The 26,594-nt window shown below is 41.3% G+C and overlaps 3 protein-coding genes across 4 annotated transcripts; all 3 read right to left on the reverse strand.

The window, feature by feature from the left end:
* Positions 1-240: 240 nt before the first annotated feature.
* On the reverse strand, positions 241-4,099 carry LOC130162804 (retinol-binding protein 3-like). The gene has a single exon (XM_056366641.1). The coding sequence runs from the start codon at positions 4,097-4,099 to the stop codon at positions 1,316-1,318; it is 2,784 nt and encodes a 927-aa protein (XP_056222616.1). The 3' UTR covers positions 241-1,315.
* A 2,031-nt stretch (positions 4,100-6,130) lies between these two features.
* Positions 6,131-11,017, reverse strand: gdf2 (growth differentiation factor 2). 2 transcript variants are annotated; one of them, XM_056366263.1, is made up of 3 exons: positions 10,883-10,990; positions 10,484-10,805; positions 6,131-9,216 (listed from the first exon to the last, which is right to left on the reverse strand). In XM_056366263.1, exons 1-3 carry the CDS (start codon positions 10,973-10,975, stop codon positions 8,297-8,299), a joined length of 1,335 nt encoding a protein of 444 aa, XP_056222238.1. In that variant the 5' UTR covers positions 10,976-10,990; the 3' UTR covers positions 6,131-8,296. The 2 variants fall into 2 exon arrangements, with proteins under 2 accessions (XP_056222238.1, XP_056222237.1); XM_056366262.1 differs by having other exon boundaries at positions 10,484-11,017.
* Positions 11,018-12,582: 1,565 nt separating this feature from the next.
* gdf10b (growth differentiation factor 10b) lies at positions 12,583-18,771 on the reverse strand. Its single transcript, XM_056365192.1, has 3 exons — positions 18,212-18,771; positions 15,722-16,623; positions 12,583-15,134 (listed from the first exon to the last, which is right to left on the reverse strand). The coding sequence occupies exons 1-3, from the start codon at positions 18,471-18,473 to the stop codon at positions 14,943-14,945; spliced, it is 1,356 nt and encodes a 451-aa protein (XP_056221167.1). The 5' UTR covers positions 18,474-18,771; the 3' UTR covers positions 12,583-14,942.
* Positions 18,772-26,594: the final 7,823 nt, after the last annotated feature.

The raw sequence follows: 26,594 nt of genomic DNA on the forward strand, positions 1-26,594 counted from the left end.
GAATAGAGGTCATAGATGTGGAGATTTTGTGCCTTTTTTTGCAAATGAAATCACAAGAAAATGTTGAATTAAAGCCTGTGATTGTCATATAATTCAACACAAACTGTGTGGCCTGCTCATTGAGTTCTTTTAGGTAAGTAATATTGTAAGGAAAGTAAATCAAAAAGATTTCAGAACCACTAATTTCTTTATTGTTTCATAAATAGTATACATTTGATTGCAGTAGTGCTGCTCGTTTGGTGGTGGTTGTCTCTTTTCTGAAGTGGTGTGGAAGTGAACAGCAGTATTCAGTTTCAGTCTGTTTGGTGCTTGCGCCCTCTGCTGGTTAAGTTTTGTAGTTAAGGAACAGAAAAGCTGAGATATTTAATACAGCAGACTGAAAAAAAACACAGTGCAAAGCGAAAAGGGCAAACAATGACCCAAAAATAATATGCATTCCACATGACAGTCATAAAGAATGAAGAAAATTAGCACAACATACAATTACATAATGATCAAAATCACTTTTCATGCATAAAGTACAGAACATTGACCAATAGATGGCATTTAAAATGAAACGAAAGGGAATCGGACAGAAATTGATAAAACGAGAGAAAGAGGCAACTTTATATAATGTGAATAAAATATACAGGTGGGGGTTTATACGGTTGTCATATAAATAACAAAGTGCAATGTAGTTTACTTTAAGAAACACAAATGTTCTGTGATTTATTATTAATTTGGAATTTTCAACACTTCCTCACAGTTCACAGTGAAATTAGGCAATTGTAATTTTAAGCAGTTATCAGACATTACATCCTCCTTATTGTTTTTAATGCCATAGTAGATAAGTAGTTTTAAGGGTTGATCCTATCCACAGCTGATAAGTTCCCTCCTGTAATGAGATGTACACTGAATCCATGCTCATTCACTGCAAGTCTGTCTGGATGAAGGCATTAGCTACATTTTAAATATAAAATTTCATATTAAATCTACCAATAGTTACACAAGCCCTTGGTTTCTCCCTTTTCTATATTCTTGTGAAAAGGCATGGTACACACCCTGTGACTGTAAGTTTCTGTGAATCTGACTGCTGTGACAAGAAGACGTCTCTGGTTACAGCCTTTAAATTAAGGAATAATTGGCAAAAACATGCAGTTGTTAAATATCATTACAGGACAAGACTGTTTTACATACTGTGTCTGTGGTCAGTGGATCACATGTCCTAACACATGTGGCTCTTAAATTGTGGACTTTTTTGGGTCAAAGTGGTGGCTTAACAGAAGAAAAATTAAGTAGTATTTTTTTAAAGGAAATGAAAATACAATATGAGGAGCTATTCCCCATGCTCTCTCTTCAACAGCTTTCCTGCTATAAGTCTCTGTGCTACATGAAGGGCGTCACTTGCCTGGGCAACAACATGAGGCTCAACCCCTGAAACACTCCACACTTTCCCAGTGATGGCACTCAAAACAACCTGGTTAGGGATGGAAGCGTACAGAACACTGTCCCTGATCTGATAGGTTCCACTTGACAGAGACCCTCCAATTGTTGGCTCTCCAACGATTGTGGCTCTATTTAGGTCCTTCATAGTGCGGGTGAACACTTCAGCTGCTGACCCAGTCATGTGACTGGTGAGGATGTAAACATCCCTGGAGGACCCATACCTTTGACCCCTGACTTGAGGTAATGTCATGATCTCTGTCATGGTGGTTGTGGTGCGGTCGAAGATAGTGTAAAGGTGCAGCAAAGGTTCAGCATCAAAGAAATATGTGCACAGTAGAGGAATTGCTGTTGAATAACCACCAGTGTTGTACCTCATGTCAATTATAAGGGCATCTGTGTTTGTGATTTTGCTCCAGACTAATTTTATTAGCTGTGGGCCAATGGCTCTTAACACCTCTATATCTGCCATCATGTCAAATCTTAGATAGCCAACATTACCTGGCAGAAGCTCAATTTTAAACAAAGCATCAATTATATATCCCACTTCTTCTGCTGTAGGGATCTTTGCAACGTCATGAAGCAACTCAGGCTCGACGTCACAATGGAACACATGGAGGCGGTGATCGCCTGAAGCCTCTTGAAGGTCTGTTGTCAACTGAGATGCCAAAGATTCAAAGTCAACTACTGACCAGTACATTCCCTCGACCCATTTGCTCAACAGCACCTTACTGACCTTTAGGGCGACTTCATGGATTGCGTAGTGTTTTTCTAACAGTTCCCCAGTTCCCTCCATGAGGGACCTGAGCCCTTGATGAAAGTCTGAAATATCGTGAACGTGGTCCACAGCTTCCTCGGCTAGCACAATGGCATCAGGGACAACACCACCCCCAAGCCAGCATTCCCCATTGTTGTCTATGAAGTTTATGAAAGGGACAGTGATGGCAAGGTCTGTCCCCTCTACTTGAAACATCTTTGAATGCATTAGGGTACCAGATGTAATTTCCCCAATGACTGTGCCACGATGTAGAGACTGTATCAGGTAAGCAAACTCTTCACCAACACTTGCTGTGTAGTAGCTGGTCAACACATAAACCCCACGTTTGGAGCCATAGGTTGGGCCTGTAATTTGGGTACGAGAGTAATATTCTGTTGTTGTGTTCTGAATTCGGTCATATATTGTGAAAAAGTGATGCTTCTGGGAAGTGTCCTGCAGATAAGACAGTATAAGTGCTAGAAAGGTAGAGCATCCACCGGTGTTATAGCGTAGGTCAATAATGAGGTTCTTGGTGTCTTTTAGGGGCTCCCACACTGTTTTGGCCATGACCTCTTCTAGTTTCGTCACTGCAGGTGACTCAACAAACTTGTCAAAGCGGAGATAACCGGTATTGCCTGGGAGAATTTCCACTTTAAATGTTGTATCAACCAGTGCTCTTAATAATTCTGGATCATCAGGAACTTTGTAAAGCTCAGGGTCCTCCTCTACAATGGCGCCATTATCTTGCATGTATTTGATGATCAGTCTCGGATCTTCGGAAACAGTTTGGAGGTCCTGGTTGAGTCTGACTGCCAGATCCTCCTCAGATGTGACTGAGAATAAGTCTGTAGATTGGAGTTGTTGTTGAAGAGCTGGAACTCTATCAGTGAAAGCATACAACCTCCCAATGATGTCAGAGATACTCTTCACAATGTTTGGAATGGCACTCCTTATAGCCAGAAGGGACTTGGCTTTTGCCACAGCTTCCTTTGCGATGATGTTGACTGTTGGGGAAACGCCACTTACTTCCCAGCTCTGACCTGTGATTGGACTGACAGATCTTGCCACGGGAACTGTTATGTAGAACTCTGATCCTCCAATTCTAATCTTTTTGACTTTTACTGACCCACCAGCAGACCTTTCTCCAACTATGATGGCCCTCTTTAGGTTTTTTAGTGTATATGCTACTGCCTCAGCAGCCCCCACAGTACGCTTACTGGTCAAAATAATCACATCTTTCTTCTTTCCATACCTTTCTCCCTTCACTGATGGCATGGTCCACAGCTCCATGGTTGTATTCGAGGGCCTGTCATACACTGTGTCGATATGAATGAGGGGCTCGGGATCTGAGAAATAGGAGATTATAAAGGGAACGCCAGACAGTTGTCCAGTTGTGCTGTACCTCAGGTCCAAAATCAGTGAGGAAGTGAGAGCAACTTTGTCCCAGATGTTGTCCCTCAGCAGGGAGCCAAGCTTTGCTGCTGTCTCCTCCCCGATGATCCGATCTATTCGCAAATAGCCAACATTGTTTTCCAGTATTTCCAGCTTCACAGAGTTCCTCACCAGCCGGATCAGTTGTTCTATGGGGAGAGATGGCAGCATTGGTGGCGTCACTGGGACAAAATTGGGCTCGTATGAGACAGTCAACCGTGGATCGTTCAGTGCCCCTTGTACTCCGACTGTGAGCACAGTTGCCAAGGTCTTCCTATCTGAAATCTGCAGTATTTCTCCACTGGTGATTGCTTGTTGGATGGCCTCCTGCATCCCAACCAGGTTCTCATGGAAGCAGTAGTTTTCCAGCAGAATCTTGGCCATTTCCAACACCAGGGCAGGCTGGAATGATGAGTTAGCAGAGAGGGTACATAGAAGAAGTATGAATAGCAGTGGTGGCGTTTGTTGCTCCATCACCACTGTCTTCATCTTTACCCTCAGAAAGAGAACTACCCGGTCTTCCCTTTCACTGGCGTGTTTAGATAATTTGTCTGTATCAAGAGATGGTGGTTTTTGTAGGAGGGAACATTGTCATTCTGGTAGGTTTTTTTTGGACAACAACCACATCAACATAAGCGGCTTTTGTACTCAATAAACCTTTAATCGCATTAAATGTGGTGCATCAGCGAGCAGACAATAGCAGATAGAAAAAAAAATGGTACATTACATTTTTCAGTTCTTACTTTAATTGAACTCTTATACAGTTGCTTTGTCTTGTCCAAAATACTTAACAATTTACTACTTATTATAATTACACTGTTTTCTTATTCAGGCTTGAATTAAAGCCTGCATCTGCATCTGCAATTACCCCTGTGTTGTAATATACTACCTCAAACTTCTTTTTAGAAACAAAGAAATAGAGAAATATGCTGGTGGGTGCAAAAGCCTAACCAGAAACTCTCACCCTCTTTTCCCCTCACTCTCACTCCCTCTCCCTCGTCTGTTATGAAAGCTTAGGGTAGTGTATTTTGGTGCCATTGGTAGCTTTACGGGTCATGTCTGGGTCGCTCCACTGGTGACATGATTACACAGTTTGTGGACACGTGGCAAAGCCTTCTTAAAACACATGCGGGATCAGAATGGAAAAAAACATACCCGCACTCTGGGGAACAAAAGGTTGATTGTAAAGTTTTTATCTGGACTGAATGCTGAATTACTAGCTTACTTCCCACTTTCTACTGCCTTGCTTTATAATATTGCCTTTCCTGGTGTACTCTTTAATCAAAAGTGACATATTTCATTTAGTGGATAGTGTTAAAAGGAAAGTGTCCCCCTAAATAACATTTAATTGCCCAAGTGCCAAGCGGACAGGTTGTAACCCTTTCATTTAATTTGAAGAATTAGATCTGTATGTTGAGCTTGAACCTGACATGAATAATGACTTCAGTGCAGGACCTCATAAGACCCTGATCCAGACATTTTTGCAGCTCAGAATTATGAAGCCGGATGTAATCTCTGCCCTGTGCTCAGCTAATCTTAACGTCTTAACTTTTAATACCGCCTCATGCATTACATAACACAATCCCCTCTTTGCCAATTCCCAGGATGCTAATCAAGACTTTTGAAATGCTGAATTCTGTAATACTTTGTCCTCGTGTGTCAAATATAAGAACAGCAAGGAAATCCCTAAATTCTAACTTGCTTAAAATACAGTTACAAATAGAATTGCAATTGTGTGAAATGTGGAGTTGTGGAGGTTGTTATTCCAACTGTGAGTGGATCATTTAATTCTAAGTGCATTCTGCTGTTTATATCCATGGTTGTTGCAGTTTGGAGGTTAGTGTGTGTTTTCTGTTTTTGGTATTTTTATTTTGGCAGTAAATTATATTGTGGGCTTTATTGTATAGTAACACCTCAAAGAGCAGCACATTGATTGGCACTGGACAACTTTGAAATGGATAATGAGCATTGGATCAAATGCAGGTAGGAGTCCTTGCAAAAAAAAGTTGGTAATTAGGTCTCAGCGTAGCAGTTGGCAGCATAGCTACACCCAACTCAGTGGTTGAGGTCAGGAAAGCTATGCTGGGAACTTTCTTGGGTCATCAAACTCCATGCACAGTTTGAAATTGAAGTCAAGTGAGGTAGCAAACTAAGTGAAAACACTTGTATGTAAGACATTAAACTTAAAAACTTTTATAGATAAGAGCCAAAAAGAAAACTGAAGTAAACAAGTCGACAAAGAAAACCCACAGCCTCGCGGGAATCTATTTACATATCTCCAACTACAGACCAGTGACTGAGAAATTCACACTTCCTTTAACTACTTGACAGTGTGAAGTCACTGCTGAGAGGATACAACAATGTACAGCTGTTTTCACTGTCATCTAATGAGGAGTGGGACACAACTGTAACTTGGTGCAGGACTCAGTCATCCCCCTGCTACTTAATTTATTTAGTGGAAAAACGTCCCGCCCCATAAAAGTGTGTGTTTAAAATGTAATGCTACTCCACACATATGGACACTATTTTAACTTTTATTCTACAAGGGCTATGATCCACAACAAACAGTTTCATGTGCATTCAGTATCCTTATACACAATGATGTTTAACAGATCTGCACACAGTATAAAAAACAAACTTTTTATGAGTAAACATGGACAGACACTGACAAAAACACATCTGTGCTGGTGGTGGTAACTGCATCCTTCTTTTTATTTGGACAGTGGATATATCCATCAATTCCAGACCATTAAAAGTAGAAATACAGCTGTTAAGGCTGAATAACAGCTGATCCAGCTGTGCCACCTTCATCAGAACATGTTACCTTGATTCTTTAGTGGCAGGTACTAAGATGCGAGGAAAAAAAAGAGACAATAAAGATGGAATTACGTATTCTTGTGTGTCAATTGAGTTGTATTTGGTGCGCTAGTCTCTGGTGGTTTTTATGTCTCTTGGTACACTACCGTATAGTCACCACCGGAAGTTAAAGGGGTAAGAATTTGACAGAAAAAGACATTATGTCATGCCAAAACGTTATGCAATGCACTAAGTGCGGGATAAACTGTATCAAAACCTCAAAATGGAAATGTAGACATCATGAGACATACAGCACTGTAAAAACTCTCCACTTCATGCTAGATGGATTGAGTTATATTAGAGTCAGCAGCTCTAACACACAGAGGAAAGCAGATTTTATTATGCATTTGGCAGATTGAAACTGCATGGTTAAGCTATTATTCTGTCTGATTTGTAAGAATGTCAGCCTCATATAGATGAATACAGACCTTGCAGTCATGTCCACTGCTGACGTTTGCTACAGCTGCCCTGCATAGCAATACAGAACTTTCTACACAGTTTCTCCTATGGTAGAAGCAACAGCAGCAATGTAGCATGCAAAAACTAACCATGGTATAAGCAGAACCTTCTGTACAAGTCTGTGTGGCAGTAATTTGCAGACTGCTACAATATATATATTATTATAAACACTTACAATAGCAATATACAGATTTACATTGTGTGTAGCATGAGATTAGCAGATGAACAGCTGTGCCATTAAATGCCATCCTATTAATGCCAACTGGTCAATTTATTTGTTTTACAAACACTGCATTATTAATGGATCTGCTTAAGATTAACCAACAGTATATATATTATACTATATATAAATGTATGTATATATATATACATATATATATATATATATATATATATATATATATACATACATATTAAAAATTTTGGTCCGTTTTACAGTATTTCCTACAAAAAATGTATTTTTTATTAGTTTTGAAACTAAAAACATATTAAGCCAACATATTGCAAGCTTTTTACATACAACAAATATACAATGTAAAAATGTCTGTGTCCTTTGGTTTTCTGCTGGATAGTGTTATCAGGTGAAAAATGACATAATTTTAGCAAAGGTCAACTGTTCTAAATAAGATCTATTTCAGCACATGAATATACATTTGGAAACAGAAAAGGATTGACATGTTGGTGGTTCTTCTGTTGCACTGAATTCAAGACATTTCACTATTTTTGAGTTTATTTCAAGGCTACAGTGTAAAAATATTCATACAGTATATGTAATTTCAGCACAGTTAATTCTATTAGCCATGGTAGCAGTGAGGCTTTAGATATGGCAATGTTGGTCTGTGAGTTGGTACACCACTTTGGTCCACACTGAAATATCTCAGCAACTACAGGATGGATTGCTATGATGCTTTGTGTGGACATTCATGACCCCAAGAAGATTGATCCTACTGACTTTGGTGGCTTTTTGGATTTTTCCTTTTCGTATCACCATGAGTTTGATATATTTTTTTAAATATCTGGTCAACCATTGGATGGATTGCTGTAAATTTTTGGTATGCACATTCATGATCCCCAGAGGATGAATTTTAATAAGTTTGTCTTCTCATCTAGCACTTTTTGATCCAGTTATAGCCTGGAAAACATATGAAATTCGCAGCCTCAGCTGTACTTTGTATAGATATATAGATGCTTTATTATCATTGCATATCAGGGCACGGAGCTGCTATCAGAACTGCTAGCATGGCTGTTGACTCTAGGTCTTATTATAAAATATGACTGATGTAATAGACGCTCTTGGACATGTTTTATTCATATTATTTATTCATTATACATTCACCTGGGCTACCACAAGAGCAAATTGACCATCCTCAACTACCTGCAGCCACACTCAGCCACCTTCATCTCCTCATACAGGTATCTTATAGTGAGACGTCCGTTCTCCTGATACATGACTGTGATGGGGTCCAGTTTGATGGGGACGCAGCATGCCATGTTGGCCTTCTTGGGGTCCCTGATGTTGAGCAGTGTCTGGATGAGGGCGTGTTTGGATGGGGTCGATTCGTCCGTCAGCGGGTGGTAACACAGGCCTCGACATTCGAAGGCGTCATATTCTGGAGGCGCCACAATCCAGCTGTCCCAGCCGATGTCTTTAAAGTTGACCTTGAGTGAGGTCCGCCGGCAGTATTCCCGCTCTGCCTTTCTTTTGTTTCTCCGTGGATGCTGAGCTTCCGGGATCTCATTTTGAAGTTCCTCTTCTCTGTTCCAGTCGGCGCCTGAGTGTAAGATGGTTTCTTCTTCATGGAGAATCATCTCTCTTAGCTCCTTCCTTGTCTCCCTCCTCCTGCTACCCAGGTCATCTGAGAACACTATCATGGCTGCTGAAGTGTTATCTCCAACAGACACACTCATATTTAAACAGCCTGCTCCTTCCTCTCCACCATCAGGAGCCCCACAGTCTTTCCTATCCACCACTACATCAAAAACAGTTGCTCCATTGCTTGACTTGATCCAGCTCTGAATAGCTGTGGTTACATCAAACGTTGTCCACATACTCTGCGAGCCTATCATCTCTTTGCCAACCAGCAGCTGGGTTGTGGATGTCAAATCGTTGCGATCCACTTCATAAACTTTGACGGTGGCCTTGAAACTGTGGGCGGTGACCCTTGCCCTGGCATCCGGGAAGAAGAAGAGCTGTAGTTTAGCCGTGGTGATCTTTTCATGGCTGGGGATGCTGACATTGAAGTGCAGCCTGTGTTTTGACTTTGTGCCATTTGTCACAAAGAGAGTGATATCTGTTGGAGAGATCAAAGAGATGAAAGGGTTCATTTGAAACAGCTGTGATTTCTACAGTATGACTTGGGATTACATACATAGATGTTGGACTGAACTTAAAGTTTATTTTCCAGAAGAAATCAGCACCCTATATCCCTGGTGTTTGGTTATATATATATACACCTAGACTTGTATGTTTGTCACTCCATGTTGTGGGTTGTCAAATCTAAGTAACTTATAAAGTGTTGACTCAGCAGTTGCTCAGCTAACTCGACTAACACTAGCTAGACCCCTGCCTATTGTTGATAAGGACAAAAACTAAAGTGTGCATGAGCTGCCGTGCAGATGTTGAAATAACATGAACCAAATGTAACATCTAACGGGGAATCAGTGCTTATGTCAGCAAACTAAGGCTAAAACTAAACTCGCTTTAACCCTCAACATGGAAGCTAGTTAGCCTAGCTTGGTAGCTTCCACTTTTTGGGTGGAATACAAACTTAACAGCATGATGGTGGGTCCAGCTCCCAAATGTTGATCTTTGTAAGGGACAGATTCCTTAAATTGCTAACAATACATAACCAATGCTACGTGGGCTTGTTGAAAAGTGGATAAATTGTTTGTGGGCTTTACAGGGCTCTGACAGCCTGTCCCGTAGCAACTGTGGTTGTTGAATGTGAAACACTGCCATAGGAAACTCCAGTCGTGAAGCACACTGTTTTCACAATTTTCACAAAGATATTTCAACACATAAAGCGAAGAGAATTCAAATTTCAGTTCAACTTTGATATAGTGGGAGTGAGTAACTGTTAGGTATGTTTTCTATTTGGTCATTTGTAGAAAAGATCCAAGCATTTTAGTCTTTGGGGGCAGTAATTAGGCTATCATGCTGTTGTGCAACTGTTCAATGAAAGAAAATGCTCTGGGATACTCTAAAGCAATGGTTCCCAGCCTGGGGGTCGGGACCCCAACAAGGGGTTACAAGATAAATCTGAAGGTCTGCAAGGATATCAGATTTCTGCTACACAAAATTACATTGTTTTAAAAAAATATATTTTTAATTGTTTTTTTCCTTCTTATGTTTTATCTTAAGATCTTAAGGCCTGTAAAAATATCAAACAAAGATCACTTTTGATTACAGTGAAGAGGGTTTTAGAAGGGTCACAAGCCAAAAACGTTGGGAACCACTACTGCAGCTTTAATAATATGAATTACCCAGGAATATCTCACTCCCATCAACTTGACAGAAAATGATCTCACTTCTCTCTTGACAAGTTAAACGCTGCTCACCTTGGACAGCGAAACTTCGTATGACATCAGACTGAGGGATTGCCGAGCTGTCCGAAGCGTACTTGTTGTAGAGCTCCATCATGAACTGTGGAGGGCAGATCTTGCTGTGCTCCTGAGGAACATCTGACAAGTTGAGTTTTCTCAAAAAGCCCTCCTTCATGGTACCCAGGAGGGTCTCCGTCCTCAAGTCTGTATCTTCCTCCTCCAGAAGGTCCACCTCTGACAGCTGAGAGTAGAATCCCTCAGCGTCCTCGCTTTGGATGTCATTATTGAGAGGTTTACAGGTACAGGAGCCCGTAGAAACAACCAGACTCAAACAAACCTCAAATAGAAATGCTCTGAAGCTCAGCATTTTGAAATTATATCCTCTCCAATCCACTGAGCTGGCACAATCTTTACCTTCTTCCCGGCGTGAAAACAGACTTTGCGATGGCAAGGTTTGAAAATGGAGATCCCCCATGCAAGGACAACAGTCCTGATGTCCGCTCCCATGCTCCCAGAGTAAACAGGGGGACTTGTGTCAACCAAAATAGTAGCTTGGCCATGCTTATCACTGTCATTGATGCCTTCTTTTAAGCTTTGTTATCATTAGAGGGCTGGCTGCTAATGAAGACACTGTAAACACTTGACGGCGATAATGAGGGAGGCAATGGAAACTGTGAGGTTACTGACAAGCAGACATTTCCATAAAATGCCTTTTCCCAGCTTGAGGGTGAAACTGTTCAGGCCAGTGGAAACAAAACTGCTTAAAAGAAACAAAACAGAACATTGCATTCTTTACCACCATTATTACTACATGTTCCTTCCAGTTTTTTTTTTTATCTTGCATCCAACCACTGCACATTGTAGACCACACACTTTTAATAGTGCTGATAAGGGAAGATAATTTCTTTGAGAGACCCAAAATAAGCACAGGAATGTGCAATTTTCAAGAGAGATAATCTCAAAAAACCTCTCATAATCAGTTACATAGAGGGCAGTATGTCACTCTATGTTAACTAGACTAAATTAACATGACTGAAAACATATTCACATTATCACAGAAAAAGCTCTGAAAGTTTAAATTTGTTGAACTTTGACCTCAGCTGTGCCAACTTAAGATTTTGACTTGATGTGGGCATTAGATGGAAGGTCACTGGAATACCAAAGTTATTTTTAATATATCCTGGCGGGGCATAAAAATCTCATTCAAAACCATAAATGTAAACCTGCTGGTAAAAGTCAGGGGATCACAAAAGTCATTGAATTTTTCCTTCCCTTTGTAGTGTTCTGTTCATCCATGGTGGCCATCACTAACTGCTCAGTTCTTCTTATATTTATTTCAAGAAAACAATAAACATAGAATCACTTCCTGTGAACATCAGGATGCTTCAGGGCAAAAGAACAACTCATGGAAAAGAGTTCATGAAGTGATAAAGATTAATAATGGGAATCTGTAAAATCTGAAAGGTACAAGAGCAGAAATTATTTCTATTCAAAGACATGAAGGTGGAGGCCTTCATCACTACATTCTGTAAGTCCTGGATGGTAGACGGGATAGTGGGACTCCTAGGTTCCTGTGGGGGTTTTGAGGCCTGAACCACAAGCTGATGTGTCTGGGGACGTTGACCTATCTTGGAATTTCTGTCTTTCAGCCATGCAGTCAGTCAGTACTCGGCCCATGCGGCGTTTCATAAAAATGCTTTCATTGGCTGTGCTTTCTTGGAGTCAATCAGTGATGAAAGGCAATGACAAAATCTACTGGCATGGATACAGCAAATAATGTCGGCACGCAGGATGAAAACAAACACAGAGGGTCAAAACTGGACTGAGAAAGTTCTGTTGTGAAACTGTGGTCATCTCATTACACGGTAGAGAAATATGTAGTAAAATCCTGTTAGATTAAAAGAGGGTTTGGCCAATAGCCTGTGGTGTTTGATGACTGATACTGATATTTGTTGAGGGCTGCACGGTCAAATGTGCCACTGTTCTCTCCGTATATTCAATGTTTATCTGTTTTCAGGTCAAGAAATTCACAAGTACCCAAGTGTTTCCTTCAGAATATCAGGGCGCAAAAGGCTTTGAAACAGCAATTAGACCACCATGGAACATTAAAACTCTCCAATTAATTATTTTATTTTTAACAGCTCCTTGAAGCAGCATTAACTTTTAGCTATTTGGGAGAAGAAGCACAAATTACCTTGTAAAGTTGATATGGCTAACGAGCCTATTTACACATCCAGGATACACGCAGCAACATTGGTGGTCCTGTTTCTAACCCTAATTTGGCAAATATGAGTCCAGTATTCACACGCTTTTATATCTGTTTTTGGTCTCCACCAACTCTTTAGGGAAAAATCTTTGCTATGTGTAAATGCTTTGCTATGTTCACCAAAACTGTATGTTAAAGGTCCCATATTTTACACTTTTACTGTATTTTATTTGAAGTGTTGATATCCATGAGAGCTTTAAGAACCAAAAACCATCTCAGTTTAGTTTTACATCTCCTCTCTCAGGTTTTCTCTGGAGCTCTAGTAACAACAGGTCGGTGAGCCAATCAGAAGAGAGGAGGCTGTGATTGGCTGACTGTTTTCTGAGTAAAAATATAGCAAAGTTCAGGTAAACACTCAGAGAAAGCAAATTTTTAAGGTTGGATGGGGGGTCCGGTTGGGTGGGGCTCAGGGCTCTTTTTAAGGCTCAGTTTCTGAATACAGGCTATGCAGATTTTTCTGTGGACTGAGCGCTTTGATACTTTCACAGCATTGATATAGAACCTAGACCTGATCTATAATCAAACAACACATGGAAATCTCACTTATACAATATGGGACCTTTAAAAAAAATAAAAAAATAAAATTGAATACAATCACTTTTGTCTACAGACGAGGGACTTGTATTTCAATTTCAGTACTTCAGTTGTAGTTTAACTCAGAGAAAAAACATAATCATGGCATTTGATACATTTAACTGTCCAAAAACCTATTATTTAATAAAAAATAATAAACGATTAGCACAATACACCAATAAACCAAAATATCAGCCTTAAAATAAAATATATGTAATCTAATGTGTTGATATCTAATGTATATGTATGGTGGATGTTATATTACTATATATTATATTGTTATGCAGTATGTTATGCTAAGATACAGTATATGTCAAATGTAGACGTGTAGCTTTATAAACTTATAAAACCTAATAAAGCCAATATTTATTTTTGGCTGTATATACAATTTAGTTTATTTCCATACCAAGCATACATTATGTCTGTGGTTTGTTTGTTAAAACACACATAAAACTATTCAAATACACTTTTAGCCATACAGTCAGTTAGGTTGGATACATTTGTCTATCTTTCATCATTACTGTATATATTACAAACTGTACAATTGGATAAACAGTATTTATGTATTAAGGGGAAACACAGAAAGTACTTAAACTTTTTGAATTGAAATTATGTCCATTCAACTTTCCCAAAATGCACAGCAGGTGGCAGCAACGCACCATTTTTTTTTCTCCCTTTGCTGTAGCAGAAACATGCAACACAGTGGTTCTGTTACTTAAACTCTCAGTGGCAAAATACACACATTATATACAAGATATCAACAAATGACTACTGAAATATATTTCAAAGACGATATTACCTCTCATGCATGAATAACATTTCTTGCTAACATATGGGAGGCGTTCAATGTCTCCCACTATGAGTGACACATCACTTAGAAACAAGTACCCTTTAGTTTTGAGTTAGTAGCTGCAGTATTTACACAACAAGGGTTGGTTTAATTGGTGGAATGTAAATGAGCTGCCATTCAACCTCTGTGTCCAAAACCCTTCTGAGTCTGTGAGTCAATGTGCAGTTCATCAGTTTGTCCAAACTTCTGTCTGAATTTGAAAGACAGAGGCAAGCAGCAGAGGATACAGATGTCAGAAGGTTTCAGAAAATCGTTGAAACCCAGATCATCCGATCAAGACTGAGACCAGAGCAAATCAAATCCGTTTCAAAAACAAAACAGGTAAAAATCATTTTATAAATCTTTCCAAATGTAAAACAAGAGAAAAACGGACAGAGAAAGCTTATTAAGAATCAAAGAAATGTACCTACTGGACCTCTGTAGAATCCAACATCCAGCTAATCAATACAGAGAATTATAAATACAGATTTCTTTAAGAGCAAGGAAAAATAAGTGATGGTGGATCAATGAAGAAAGACAATGGAAGTTGTTAGATAAGTAGGAAAAAGTTAAGGCAACGTCAAGCCACGGTAGACACCAAACAAGTCCAAGAGCTCAGAGAAAAAGTTATTCAGGCGGAGACTCTGGAACAACAGCCCTGACAGTCATATCACTTTAGTTCCAGTCCGTCTCAGTTGCCTTCAGTGTCTGACCACGACTGGCCTTCGATCTGAAAAGTAAAAGTGTCTTCCTGCTGTAACCTCAATCTATAGTTATGTCCTTCTGACGGATCAGTGGCTCCAGCCCTACCGACAGGCACACGTATCCACAGACATGCCGGGGTAAACCTTGAGAACCATATTCCTGTTTGGGTCGAGGAAAAGCACGCTGAGAGGACTCATCTTCTCTGGAACGCAGCACGGTTCAGGGACGCCGGGGACGATTCCCACAGCTCTGACGATGCTCTGGATGGTCGCGTGATTGGAGGGCCGCACCACCTGAGGCAATAAGTGACAGCAAAAGGCATTTTTTATTAAAGCAAATGAACACAAACTGTTGTAAAATATTATATCTATTGTAATTTTAATATTTCAAGTGTTCCATGATTTTTTGCCTTTTTTAATTGAAAGATCATCTGGACTCTTTCTTTGCTTTTGAATTTGAATGTGTAGTTTGGATTTTTGATTTAAATAACAGGGTTGGTCTCAGCTCCTGCTGTCACCATGCATGATACCTTGCTACCACTGTTGTGTGAGTGTGTGTATGAATGGGTGAATTTCAGTCCATTTCCCGTCCATTCAAATCTGGACTTTTCTATAAAACTTAACTTTGTCTCAGTCCACAACTCACAAAAAGTAGAGTTTCTTTAAAAAAAATACAAGTAAATACTGTGTAGTTGTGTCCACCAATACAGCAATGTTCAACTTAAGCCAGCAAATATCTAATAATGTGGATACACACTGCAATACATCCAACTTCAGAAGTTACAGTTTATTTAAGTGCTGATGTGAGATGCAGTGTATGAACACATGCATTCTCTAAGTTATTTTATTTAAATCCAAGTCTAATCTTTTATCATGCTCACTTTAGGGATGGGGAACCCACAGGTTCCGGCGCAGTAGTAAGCATCGAACGACTTTGGCGCCAGAACCCACTCGCTCCAGCCGATGTCGGCGAAGTCCACCCTGAGGTACCTCCTGGAGCAAACCCTGGGCTCGCTCCACTGTCTCCTCCTCGCCTTCTTCATCGTCCTCTCATCGAAGCTCAGCACCTGTGGCTTGTTCAGGCCTTCGCTGCTCTCCTGGCCCTGCTTCCTTCCCGGTTTGACTGCTGCTTTGGCTTTAGCTGGGAAATATGTGTTCTGCCACAGTTCGTGGTTCTTCAAGGTGTTGAACTGGACCTCGGGGATGTCATTTGTTTGGATCTGGAGGTGAAGCTCCCTCCGGATCCTCGAGGCTGAGGAGGATGCGTCGTCCCCTACAGGGAAGGGCCCGTACCGCTGGAGTGACATGGACACACTGTTTGGCTCATCTATTGCTCGGTCGTCAGCGTATACCAGAATATACGGCAGGTTGGCTGGTGAGAGGCGCTCTTGTCCGTGAGGGTTCCTCTGCTGCATCCGAGACACCCCAAACTCTGTATCAAACTCCACTGTTACCACGAGCGCTTTGACATCCTTGGCATGTTTCACCACTGCCGTTACATCCCTCGACTGCCAAGAGCCTTTCTTAAAAGGAGCCAGAGTTATGTTTCCCAGCGGTGTTGCAAAAGCTGAGTTTGGGGATGATCCACGGAAGAGGAGCTGTGGGGAGGAAGGATGCGGATGATGGAGGCCGCCGGAAGGGTGGCGGGGCCTTCGGAAACGCCACGGTCGCTGGTGGTGGCGGGGCCGCTTGTAGAGGAAGTGAAACGATGCAAAGAGGATGAGCTCTGAGTCTGGGATGGAGGACAGGTTGAACTGGAACACTTCTTTGCCATGTGAGACTCCTGGGAGATTTGAAAAGAAATAAGAAGAAGAATGAAACGGATGACAAGAAAAACAAGTTCTTCAAGTTGTAAAACGTCTGAGAAAACTGAAAAAAAAAAAACGTATTTTCATTCCAAGCTTTTTCTAATGTCTAATAGCTTTAAGAATCATACTCATAGTCATCATACAGATGTTTTGTCAAACAGATGCTGAAGCCCTGGAGGAGCACCCCTCTCTGAAACGAACAATAAAGACGACCGAAGCGATCAAGTTGCTGCCTTGAACCTTTTCCTCTCTTTTCTCTTTCTCTGCTTTATCATCTCATTCTGGCACGTTTGACTGACCATGAATAACAGAAGCCAATATATCTTCCACAAAATGTTTCTCAACACATCTGACTGACATAAGCGGCAGCATGGAAAATATTAAGTGCAGCACATTAAAAGTGGCTGCCTCACGCATGAACAAAAAAAAACCTCATCCTAGATCACTATACTCTTGAAGTTGAACCTTGTCTCCCACACTTCCACCACAGCCTGAAAGACAAACATTGGATCAGTCCAGTAGGCCTGTAGTAGGCATATGGAAATGCTTATAGGAGAAGGAGCTCCTCTGAGGCTTTTCGCCGTGCAGCCGCTGTCTGGGTGTGATAATAGGCTCTTGTCTAACACCTAGGCTGTTACAGCTACCGGGGAGCTAACGGTGCTTCAGACTTAAAGTCCCCGTGTTCAGTAAATCACAACACTGACGGAGCATGGAGGTGAAGATGTTTAGGCCAAAGGGAATCCAGAGCTGCTGCGTGATTGACAAAACTCCCTGCGTTCAGGACGTCCCACTGTTGAACTAATTAAGATCAGATATTTTTACGAGGAGTTATTTCATGCATAAAATTGGACTTTGCAAGTTTAATGTGAATTTTCGGCCTTTTTGCAACAGAAATAAGTGTAACTAAAACAAGCAAAGTCTTCTTTACAATGGGAGAGCAAAAATGAGATTTAGATTGACATACACAGCACTCTTTACATGGCATAAATCTAGAGTTACATTTAAGTGCTATAAAAATGGTTATGTTACTTCAAAATGTGTTTTTATAAGGTAAAGGAGAGAATCATTATGCTGTATGTTCATTCTGTATTTTTTTTTTCTTATTTTTATAATTTATTATATTTTATTATTTTTGCCTCTGGACATAAAAATGGACTTTTAACCACTTTCTATTGTTTGTGATTAAAATGACCAGCGAGTGGATATCAGTTGAATTATTATGACTTGAATAACACAAAGCATGCTTCAAAAACTAAACATGGTATTTCAGTATTTTAAAAAGCTGAGAAATGTTGGTCTTTTAAACTTGCTTAGTCTTTTTTTTTAACAAAATGCCCAATCAATATTCGTTAATCAATAAAAAAAAATAAAAATAAAGGCAGGCTGAAGATAAAAGGTTTTTAATAAAGCAGAAAATAGTGATAATGTATATAAAATAATGTACTGACTTAGACTTCCCTTCCCACATGTATTAACGTTAATGTATATTAATAGTAATGACTGGATAAGTCTGGTTTGTTCAGTCTGATAACACAGCTCGTGCAGACTCGCGCGGTCACTCACTCGGGACAGCTTTAAAACTTCTCACGGTGTTTCCGTCCTTCTGGCTCCGCGGCTCTTTGCTGTACTTCTCGTACACTTTGAACATGTTGACGGAGACCATGTCCCGGTTCGCGCTCTCGTGCGCAAAGACGCGCTGATCCACCGCCGGTGCGACATCAGCACCTTGACGCACGGCTCCACCAAGATCCTCAGAGACGAGTTTACAAGAGCTGAACTCCACAATCAGAAATAAATGCAGCAAGTGGAAAAGCCGGCTGGCCATGGCTGATGTTCAAGGAGATAGTCCCATTCAAAAAGAAACTTTGTGAAACTTTTATGTGTGTTTTATGAGAATCAAAGAAACGCTCCTTATCTATTTCTCGCTGCTTGATGCCCACCCAGACTCCCGAGCCGGTATCCAGGTAATCCGTGTCAGAGCCGCACTCCACGGTTCACGGTCTACAGCTGTTTCCACAATGGGAGGAGATCGGGGAAGGACGCATGCATGAGGCGCTCCTGCTGGATGACAGATGATGACGCCTCGGAGCGCACAGCCAACGAGAGCCATGCAGCCTCTCAGACCAACTACTTACCAGTATCCATTAGAGGCGAAGTTTGGAAGAGAAGAGATTCCCATGAGAGCGGTAACTTTTACTGTAAATATATTTACAGTAAAAGTTATTCATGCACCATCATCAGGCTCAGAGGCAAATATCTTACAGTATCAGAGTTTTAAAGCTGCAATAAGTTTAAAAGAAAAATGCAATTTCTCATCATTATCAATATCCATCTGTGGCATTGTGTGTTTTTATCTTAATGGTCCTGAATCATTCCTCTTTTGTGGAGCAGTTAATTCTCCCACAGCAGAAAGTAGAAGGTGCGACATAGCTAATAAGCTAATAGCATAATAATTTTAGACTTGCATGGTCAACAGTACGAGTCTGCGTGTCAAAGTTCACTAAGAACAAAGTTCACTAAAAAAACATAAGCAAATACCTTACCTCACTTTTTTTGTAATTTGAGTGAACCGGCCCATTAACAGTAGAATACCAACACTGTCCCAGTGTTTATATGTCAGTATTAGCTGGAGTGAACTGTTTGTAGATTTGAAAAGCCGCCTCAGATTCTTATCAGCTTTGAGTGATCCAAAAAAAGAGTCAACACTAACACCACTGTAGATTTTGCAGACCTAAGAGAAGATGGTTATCGCAGCCTCAGGATAGCTGACGGCTCATCCAGATGAGTGACAAGTGTTAGGGCAGGAACTTCACCGTCTGATGGGCGGGCGGGCGTGGAGTCCGGCCTCAAGGTGAAACACTGTCATTTTGTAGCTTTACAGCTTCATTTACAGAGAACTCAGCCAACGGCAGAAAAAAGAGCCGTCTGACATTTTGTTAGAGTCTCCTCTGCGTTCTGTGTTTCTGATGAAGCATAATAGTTTCCCTGTGTGAGAGATGGCAGCAGACTCGAGCCACCATGGGTCAGACAGCTATTAAAATACCTCCTACTGGTCCTCAGGGGGGTCACAAGGGGCTCTTTGACACCACCATGTCCTACATGAGAGATAAAGGACTCTGCTGGGACTGGGACCCCCTTCAGTAAAACACTGGTGTGTTTAAAGGTCGTGCAGCTTCAACGAAAGAGCCAGATAGCATCTGTCTCCTCCCTGGGAGTAATCAAATGCAGTTATCACTCAGCATGAGGTTGTCTAATTGGGTTTCATGGAGTTAGAAAAACTATTGCCGCTCTTGTGTGTTTTCTTTTGATGGTGGAAATGTTTTTTTTTCTGAAACTGAAACCACTGTCCTCACCAGAGAGACAACAGCATCATTCATCCGATCAAACATGTAAGACGACCACTGCTTATGTTTTCCTGACGAGCAGCGTCTTGTGGTCGTGCGATTTATGACTCTTCTCTTTCAGAAGCAATGACTAAAGCTTGATTTTCAACCGGCCACTTGGGATCTGGGGCCCTGAACGTAGCTTGATGTTGTTATAGTGCCACAAAACCTTTTGAGAATGAAGTCAGGGAAGATGTGTGGGTGTGCAGAGACAACAGTTCACATCCAATCTGCTACCAACAATCTTTCAATCAATGACAATGACAAACTACTTAACGGTATGAGGACTTCAGGCACTTCAAATCCTGATCTTTTCCTAAACCTAGCCCAGTAGTTTTAGTGCCTAAACCTAACCATGTCCTTAACCGTTATTGTAGTAACCATGACGATGGAAATAGCTACAGTTGTCACAACAGATCAATTCCTTGATTAAAGTGTGGTTTTTCCAAAAAGTTAGATAATCCAAAGAGACAAAGCTACTCTCAACATCCGGTGGTTCAGTTAATGAAATGAGTTCAGTTTGCACCTGTGTTATCACAAGGTAGGTTTCTATCCAAATGTCATGCAAATTTTAACCGAATTTTATAGAAAGTGTAAAATTAGTGCATCGTGGTAAACACTTGATGGCGCTGATTATTCCAAATCAGGTGCCATTAAACCACTGCAGAAGAAGAGAGTGCAACAAGTCAAACCTTGGACCGTTGTTACACTTTCCTTATCGCTCCACACAAATCCAATGTTTTCATCTGCCACTATTTTCAGTCTCTCCAGTGGAGCAGAAGCTTCTTTTCTTGCTACACCAACTATCCCACATCTGCAAGGCACAAAAACTTTTTGATTGAATTTTAATTCAAATTTAATTTAATTTGATTTTAATATTCTCTCTATTCACTGGTGCAAAGTGCTGGCTCTTGAGAGAAAGGCCTAGCTCATCTCTTCCGACGAACCTTTACCATTTACGTTTGACATTTTCTGCTATCAAACTCCGTTGTGCCGTCCCGCCTCGTGGAAATACGTCATCCAAAAAGACCCCAGCTCCATATCGACTCCTCTGGTTCACCAGCTGTAGCCACTGAGCCAAAAACTGCTTCGGCACGGTGATTAACCGCCACTTCAAAGGTAATTCAAACCCTTTGGAGTATGTGTCACACCCACAGCAACCTTCATAAGAACCCTCACTAAACAGCTTGCCTGCCATATGAGAAGTTGAGGAAATGTCAGACCTGAGCTTTAGAAAGGCATGGCTCATAATTTGTTGAATTGAAAACTGTTATATCCAATAAGCATAAATTCTCCGTGATCATAAAGTCACCTCATTATGGCGGGTTTGCTGCCAGAGATCAAAGGACTGTGACCAGGCCCTGTGTCCCACACACGTCAGCCTGGTTACCAATATAGCTGCTAAACAAAGTGGAAAGTGGCATTATTACGTGTTCAAGCACAAATATTAAAACAAGTCGAGGCTTTATGCTCCAGGAACAGTTTTTAAATTGTTCTATGAATAAACCAGAGGAATAAAGACGCTTCAATATTTTTTCTTCTTTGTACTCACTGTACTGGAAATATCCCAGCTCATCATATCCTCTGCATGTCGTCAGTTAAAGGTGCTATTTGTAAGTTTTCTCTGCTGCCAAATATGGTTTCTTTCCAGGAGCGGGTGGTGGTGATTTTTCAATTGGCAAGAGAAATCGTTGCATTTGCAAGACAAGGTTATAATACTCCCTCTGAGCAGCGCTACGTCTTCAGGGCAGATTGGAGGCTACAGTGAGCCGCTATGGGAAGGTGACGAGACGGGCCGAGGCTAGCTGGTTAGCGTGCTAACCTCAGTAGAAAAATAACAGACGTGACGGCTTGGGAAAATGCGCTTATTTGCTTTCTTTCTTTCTAGATGAGACGATTGATACCGCGCTCATGTTTGTCCATTAAATAAGAAGTTAAAGCAAGCAGGCGGTTAGCTTAGCTTAGCTTAGCATAGCATAAACACTAGAAATAGGGGAAACTGTTAGCCTTGTTCATTCATTGCTTGGTTAAAAATAAACAGTGAGGCTGATATTAATCAACTACTGTGTGTAAGTAGGAAATTCGAAGCATGTGTGGGAATGGAAGACTAACTACTAATACTAAACTAATACTAACAACTAACAATGAAAACTATACTAAAACAAAAAACAAACAAACTCTATACTACTGGATTGAGAAGTAATTACAGAATGTAAATACGTTTAAAAGTTAATAGTAAACATAAAGTAAATAGTCTAAAAATTAGATTTGGTTATAACTATAAATTTTGATCATAGTTAAAGTTCCTTTACGGAGGAATTTTCTTTTAAGACGCAAACAAGCAGTGAAAAGAAACCTGAGCAGTGTGAGTGAGCACTTAGCCTAAAAAGGCTGAGAGGCATCGCTGTTGTACAGTAATAGAAGTACCAGACCGAGAAGCAGGCCAAAATTCACGTCCTCTTTTGCACATTGAGACTCATTTAAAATTTTTCATCTCGTATGACATCATGGATGAATCACCTCTCCACCACCACCACCACCACCACCTCCTCCTCCTCCTCCTCCTTTGCAGAGTGAAATGGAAGCATAGCCCCCCAAAATATGCTCTCATTCACTGAATATTTGCCTGGGGTGCTCGTCAGGACAGGGAGGAGGACAGACGAGCCCACCATGTTTCTTTTGGCTTGAGACCCCATCCTTCACCCCCTCACCCCCACCCACCCTTTTCCTCCTCCTCTTCCTCCTTTTGACTTGTTTTCATACTGCTGGCTGGAGCTGAATGACCATTCATGCTCACTGCTGTTGGATATGGATGTTTGTGTTTGTGTGTGTGAGAGACTCTGAAGGGCATGACATCCCCTCATCTGATGTCTGCCAAACCGTACACACACACACACACACACACACACACACACACACACACACACACACACACACACACACATACCCCACACCAGTCTGGATTTTGTGCCATACCTCCCTCATAGAGAGCCACAGTCATGCCACTTCAGCTCACATCAGCATCACTCAAGCAAGAATGACAGGTCCACACACACACACACAAACACACACACACAAACACAGACACACACACACACCCCTCTGGCTCTCTCCAGGAGATATCCGGTTGTCTCATGCATTAGTGTTGCAAGTGGTCGCACCAGTGCCAGCTGAGAGAGGAATGTCTGCTGGAGTCAGAGGGGAAACTTATGCATGACAAATTTATGACTGCAAATCACTGCAATTTGCCAGACTTTATGGTGAAAAAAATAACAACTGACACATGAGGAGAATGAGACCACGTTTATTCATTCATGCAGCACCTGGGCAGCTCACTAGCAGAAGAGTCGCCGGCGTAGTGTGACGGACCGAGAGCATGCATGTGTGTGGTGATGAGTGTTTACCGGAGTTTGTGCAATGTTGTGCAAAAACATTTACTGTGTGTTACTGTGTGGAGCCAGGACCAAACACAAATTCACTCGGGGTGACACAGATTACGAGATGAGATGCGAAAGGAGAGTCACCAGAGGGAAACGGAGAGAATTAGCAAGGAAAGCGTCGTAGTACAGGTTTCACATCCAGAAGAGGTTGAATGGTCACTCAAAGTTGCGGAATCGTCTGTGTGCAAATATCCACGCAGCCAAGAAACTCATGACTCATGAAGACTAATCTTATTTTCACTCACTTCACTCTGCTCCAAAATAAAAAGTTGTAGCTTGGCAACAGTCAAACATGTTACCCTGAACTAGCAGTTTTTAGCTTAGCTGGTTTAAAAAAAGCAGACATGATATTTTAACCAACCACATTTAAAATTAACTTGCAAGCTTATTAAATAAGTTAAATCTCTGTCTTTACATCAAAACAACAGAGGTTAGCTTATCACATGCCATGGCTAAGCTAGTGATTAATAGTTTAAAGAGATCCTCTGCAGGTTGACAGATCACAATTTGTCTCCAATAACAGAAATTAAAACTAAAACTGTGTAGGGGATGCAGATGTGCTACCAATTAAGTTCTTAACCTAATAATAAATGTTGAAGCTCTAGTTTTCAGCCATGTTTTCATCCAGATTTCAAATGTTTTAAAGGAAAACTACAATTTATTATAAGAGCGGTTGTGTAGGTTATGATGTACTACCAAAATTAATTCCTGAGATAAGGGAAGATGGCAACATTGGCACACAACAGGTCAGGCAGGTTGTAAACATCCTGACAAAGCTAGCACCTTATTTTGGGGGTAAATCCCCGAGCGAGCACACCTGTAATGTTGCTAATAATCCCTTATTGCGCAGCATCGCTCATGGAAGTATGTCAGCTTAAACCAGGAGGTGGATTTGTGTGATGATTCAGCCTTTGATTTCTTTCTCCCCTTGAATTTTTCTTTTGTTTACATCCTCCTTTGACCATGTGCAGTTTGCACTATTTGTAGTGATAACGCAATATAAAAATAATCAACTCTAAACATTGTCCAAACACAAAATTAATCAGACGTAGACTGTCAGAGCGAGCACTGTTCTAGTCAAACAGAGAACAGAAAATGAGGATAACTGTTCAGCTCCGTTGAGATGGAAGTGAAGTTGTTTTGTTTTTCTTTTTATTAACTGTTCACGCAACTTCTGCTGCCAGAGAAGACCGCCAGTGCAGCCACTGGTGGGTGTGTTTAAATTCCCAGAAAGCTCACAGATTCTCCGAGTGTGGCTGCTTCTCGCTCGGCCTCCCCTGCTGTCTGTGCCCCTCGATGGATGTCAGCTTGACCCTGTGCCACAGGCCTGTCAGAGCCACACATGAGGACCTGCTCATTTATCATCCTGCTGCAGACAGTGGGGGCCGATGACTAACCGAGGTAATGAGCGGCTCTCGGACGCGCGAGGGCTTCCCTCCCGAGATCCAACTAGCTATGTGCAGAATCCAAAACCACAAGAACCCCAACAAAACCCCACACAGCACCACCCCCATGTGGCTCCACAAAGACAAGGCCAGCAATCAGCATGATGGATTTCAGCCCTGACACGCTTTTCCTCAAGCGGCCCAATTAGGAAAATACTTTTGTGGGTTGTTTTTTCTTTCTATAACAAAGCTAGGTTCTCATTGTGTCTTAGTGTCTGATCCGGTGGTTGATGTACTGTACTGTACGCCAGAAGATGGATTGACTTTAAAGAGGAAATTTAGTTTCATTATGGTCAGGAACAAGGAGTTGGGGAAATCCCTTTGCACAAAAGGAAAGTGAGAAACCAGATCTTAAGATTGAGGCCGTAGGTGGTGAACTCTGAAAACCAAAGACAGACAGGCGCAGAAGGGGCTTGAAAACTTGCAGACACACCAACACGCACTTTTAAAAAATGAGTTTGCGGTGTCATCCAACGGCAGATTTCCACTGAGGAGTGTGAGGGACTCGCTTAGATCTTAATCTCACCAATCATAAGAAAACATGTTGGTGGGGGGGGGGGGGGGGGGCCTTCACAGCTGAGGCCCAAACCTTACGTTTGTAAAACAAATGTCAATTTGTGACTGTGTGACAGATGAGTCTGAATGTCTCCCATGAGAAGCGCTTTCATTAGTAAATGGTGATCACTCTCCTCGAGTGTTTTCAAGACTGCAATTTTCTCCAGGCCAGTTGTTTTGGCAACTCCTCCTCAGAGGCCCCCGTCTGAGAACAATCATCCGCGACGTGTTTGTCAGTTATTTGAAAAATTGACAACGATCTCAAATTGCACCTATTATTCACATCTCAGGCTTCTGGAACAGCTGTATTTTTTAAAAAGCCAGCCATGATTGCGTATCTTTCTTTGCCAATAGGAACGGTTCGCAGCACCGGGCCCTCCAGTCGATTTCACACTCCCGGGGCAGACCTGTGCTCGTACTTGGCTTCGCCTTGTTAACTGTCTCCAGACCGTGCTGTTGTTTCGTCAGAAGGGAGGATCAAGGGAGGCTACTAGCCCTCTCACCTAGACACCTGACTGCTGTTACCATGTAACCATGGGCAAGGTTGATACCCCGATACCCACACCTTATAAAAGAGGCCATTTTTAATGACAAATATTTATTTCTTTTTTGTGCACAGGAATGAAATTATCCACTGATAAACAAAACCATTTATTTTCTTATATGGAAACACTCTTACCATGTGCTATCACACTGCACAACATTCACTTAACAAAGGAATAAGAGGAGTTCATGTTTACATCATTATCGGTTTTATAAAATTTAAATGTAATCCATTTGACCACTGCTGTGGTTACCTGCTGTTCAATATGATCACATGCTCATTTAAGGTTGTGGTTAAACAGTTGACAGCAACTTTTTTTTTTGAGGTGTTCATTGTCGTGTTTCATTTTGCAGTTTTAATTTCTTTATACGGAGGTAGAAGTTTTGCACTTTCATTACTACAGTGACGAGCAGAAAGAAACCAAAAGCAGCGGCGACTTCTTTAAAGCTGATGCAGAGTAAAGTTAAAGTTACGATGCACAAACAATGGAAGTCGTACACTTAAGTTTGGTTTGGCGCTGCCCCCTCTTTACAGTAAAGGCCCCCTGTTGTTTATGCCCGAGCTGAGGAAGGAGGAATC

This window comes from Seriola aureovittata, chromosome 21 (genome assembly GCF_021018895.1).
Source record: "Seriola aureovittata isolate HTS-2021-v1 ecotype China chromosome 21, ASM2101889v1, whole genome shotgun sequence".
NCBI classification, from domain to species: Eukaryota; Metazoa; Chordata; class Actinopteri; order Carangiformes; family Carangidae; genus Seriola; species Seriola aureovittata.

Coding starts and splice junctions, on each gene's coding strand:
- LOC130162804 (XM_056366641.1), bottom strand. CDS start 4,099: ATGAAGACAGTGGTGATGGAGCAACAAACGCCACCACTGCTATTCATA.
- gdf10b (XM_056365192.1), bottom strand. CDS start 18,473: ATGGCCAGCCGGCTTTTCCACTTGCTGCATTTATTTCTGATTGTGGAG. Junction 16,624..18,211: donor AAGTTTTAAAGCTGTCCCGA/GTGAGTGACCGC, acceptor CAAATCTCCCAG/GAGTCTCACATGGCAAAGAA. Junction 15,135..15,721: donor GTGGGTTCCCCATCCCTAAA/GTGAGCATGATA, acceptor TTATTGCCTCAG/GTGGTGCGGCCCTCCAATCA.
- gdf2 (XM_056366262.1), bottom strand. CDS start 10,943: ATGGGGGATCTCCATTTTCAAACCTTGCCATCGCAAAGTCTGTTTTCA. Junction 9,217..10,483: donor ACGAAGTTTCGCTGTCCAAG/GTGAGCAGCGTT, acceptor TCTCTCCAACAG/ATATCACTCTCTTTGTGACA.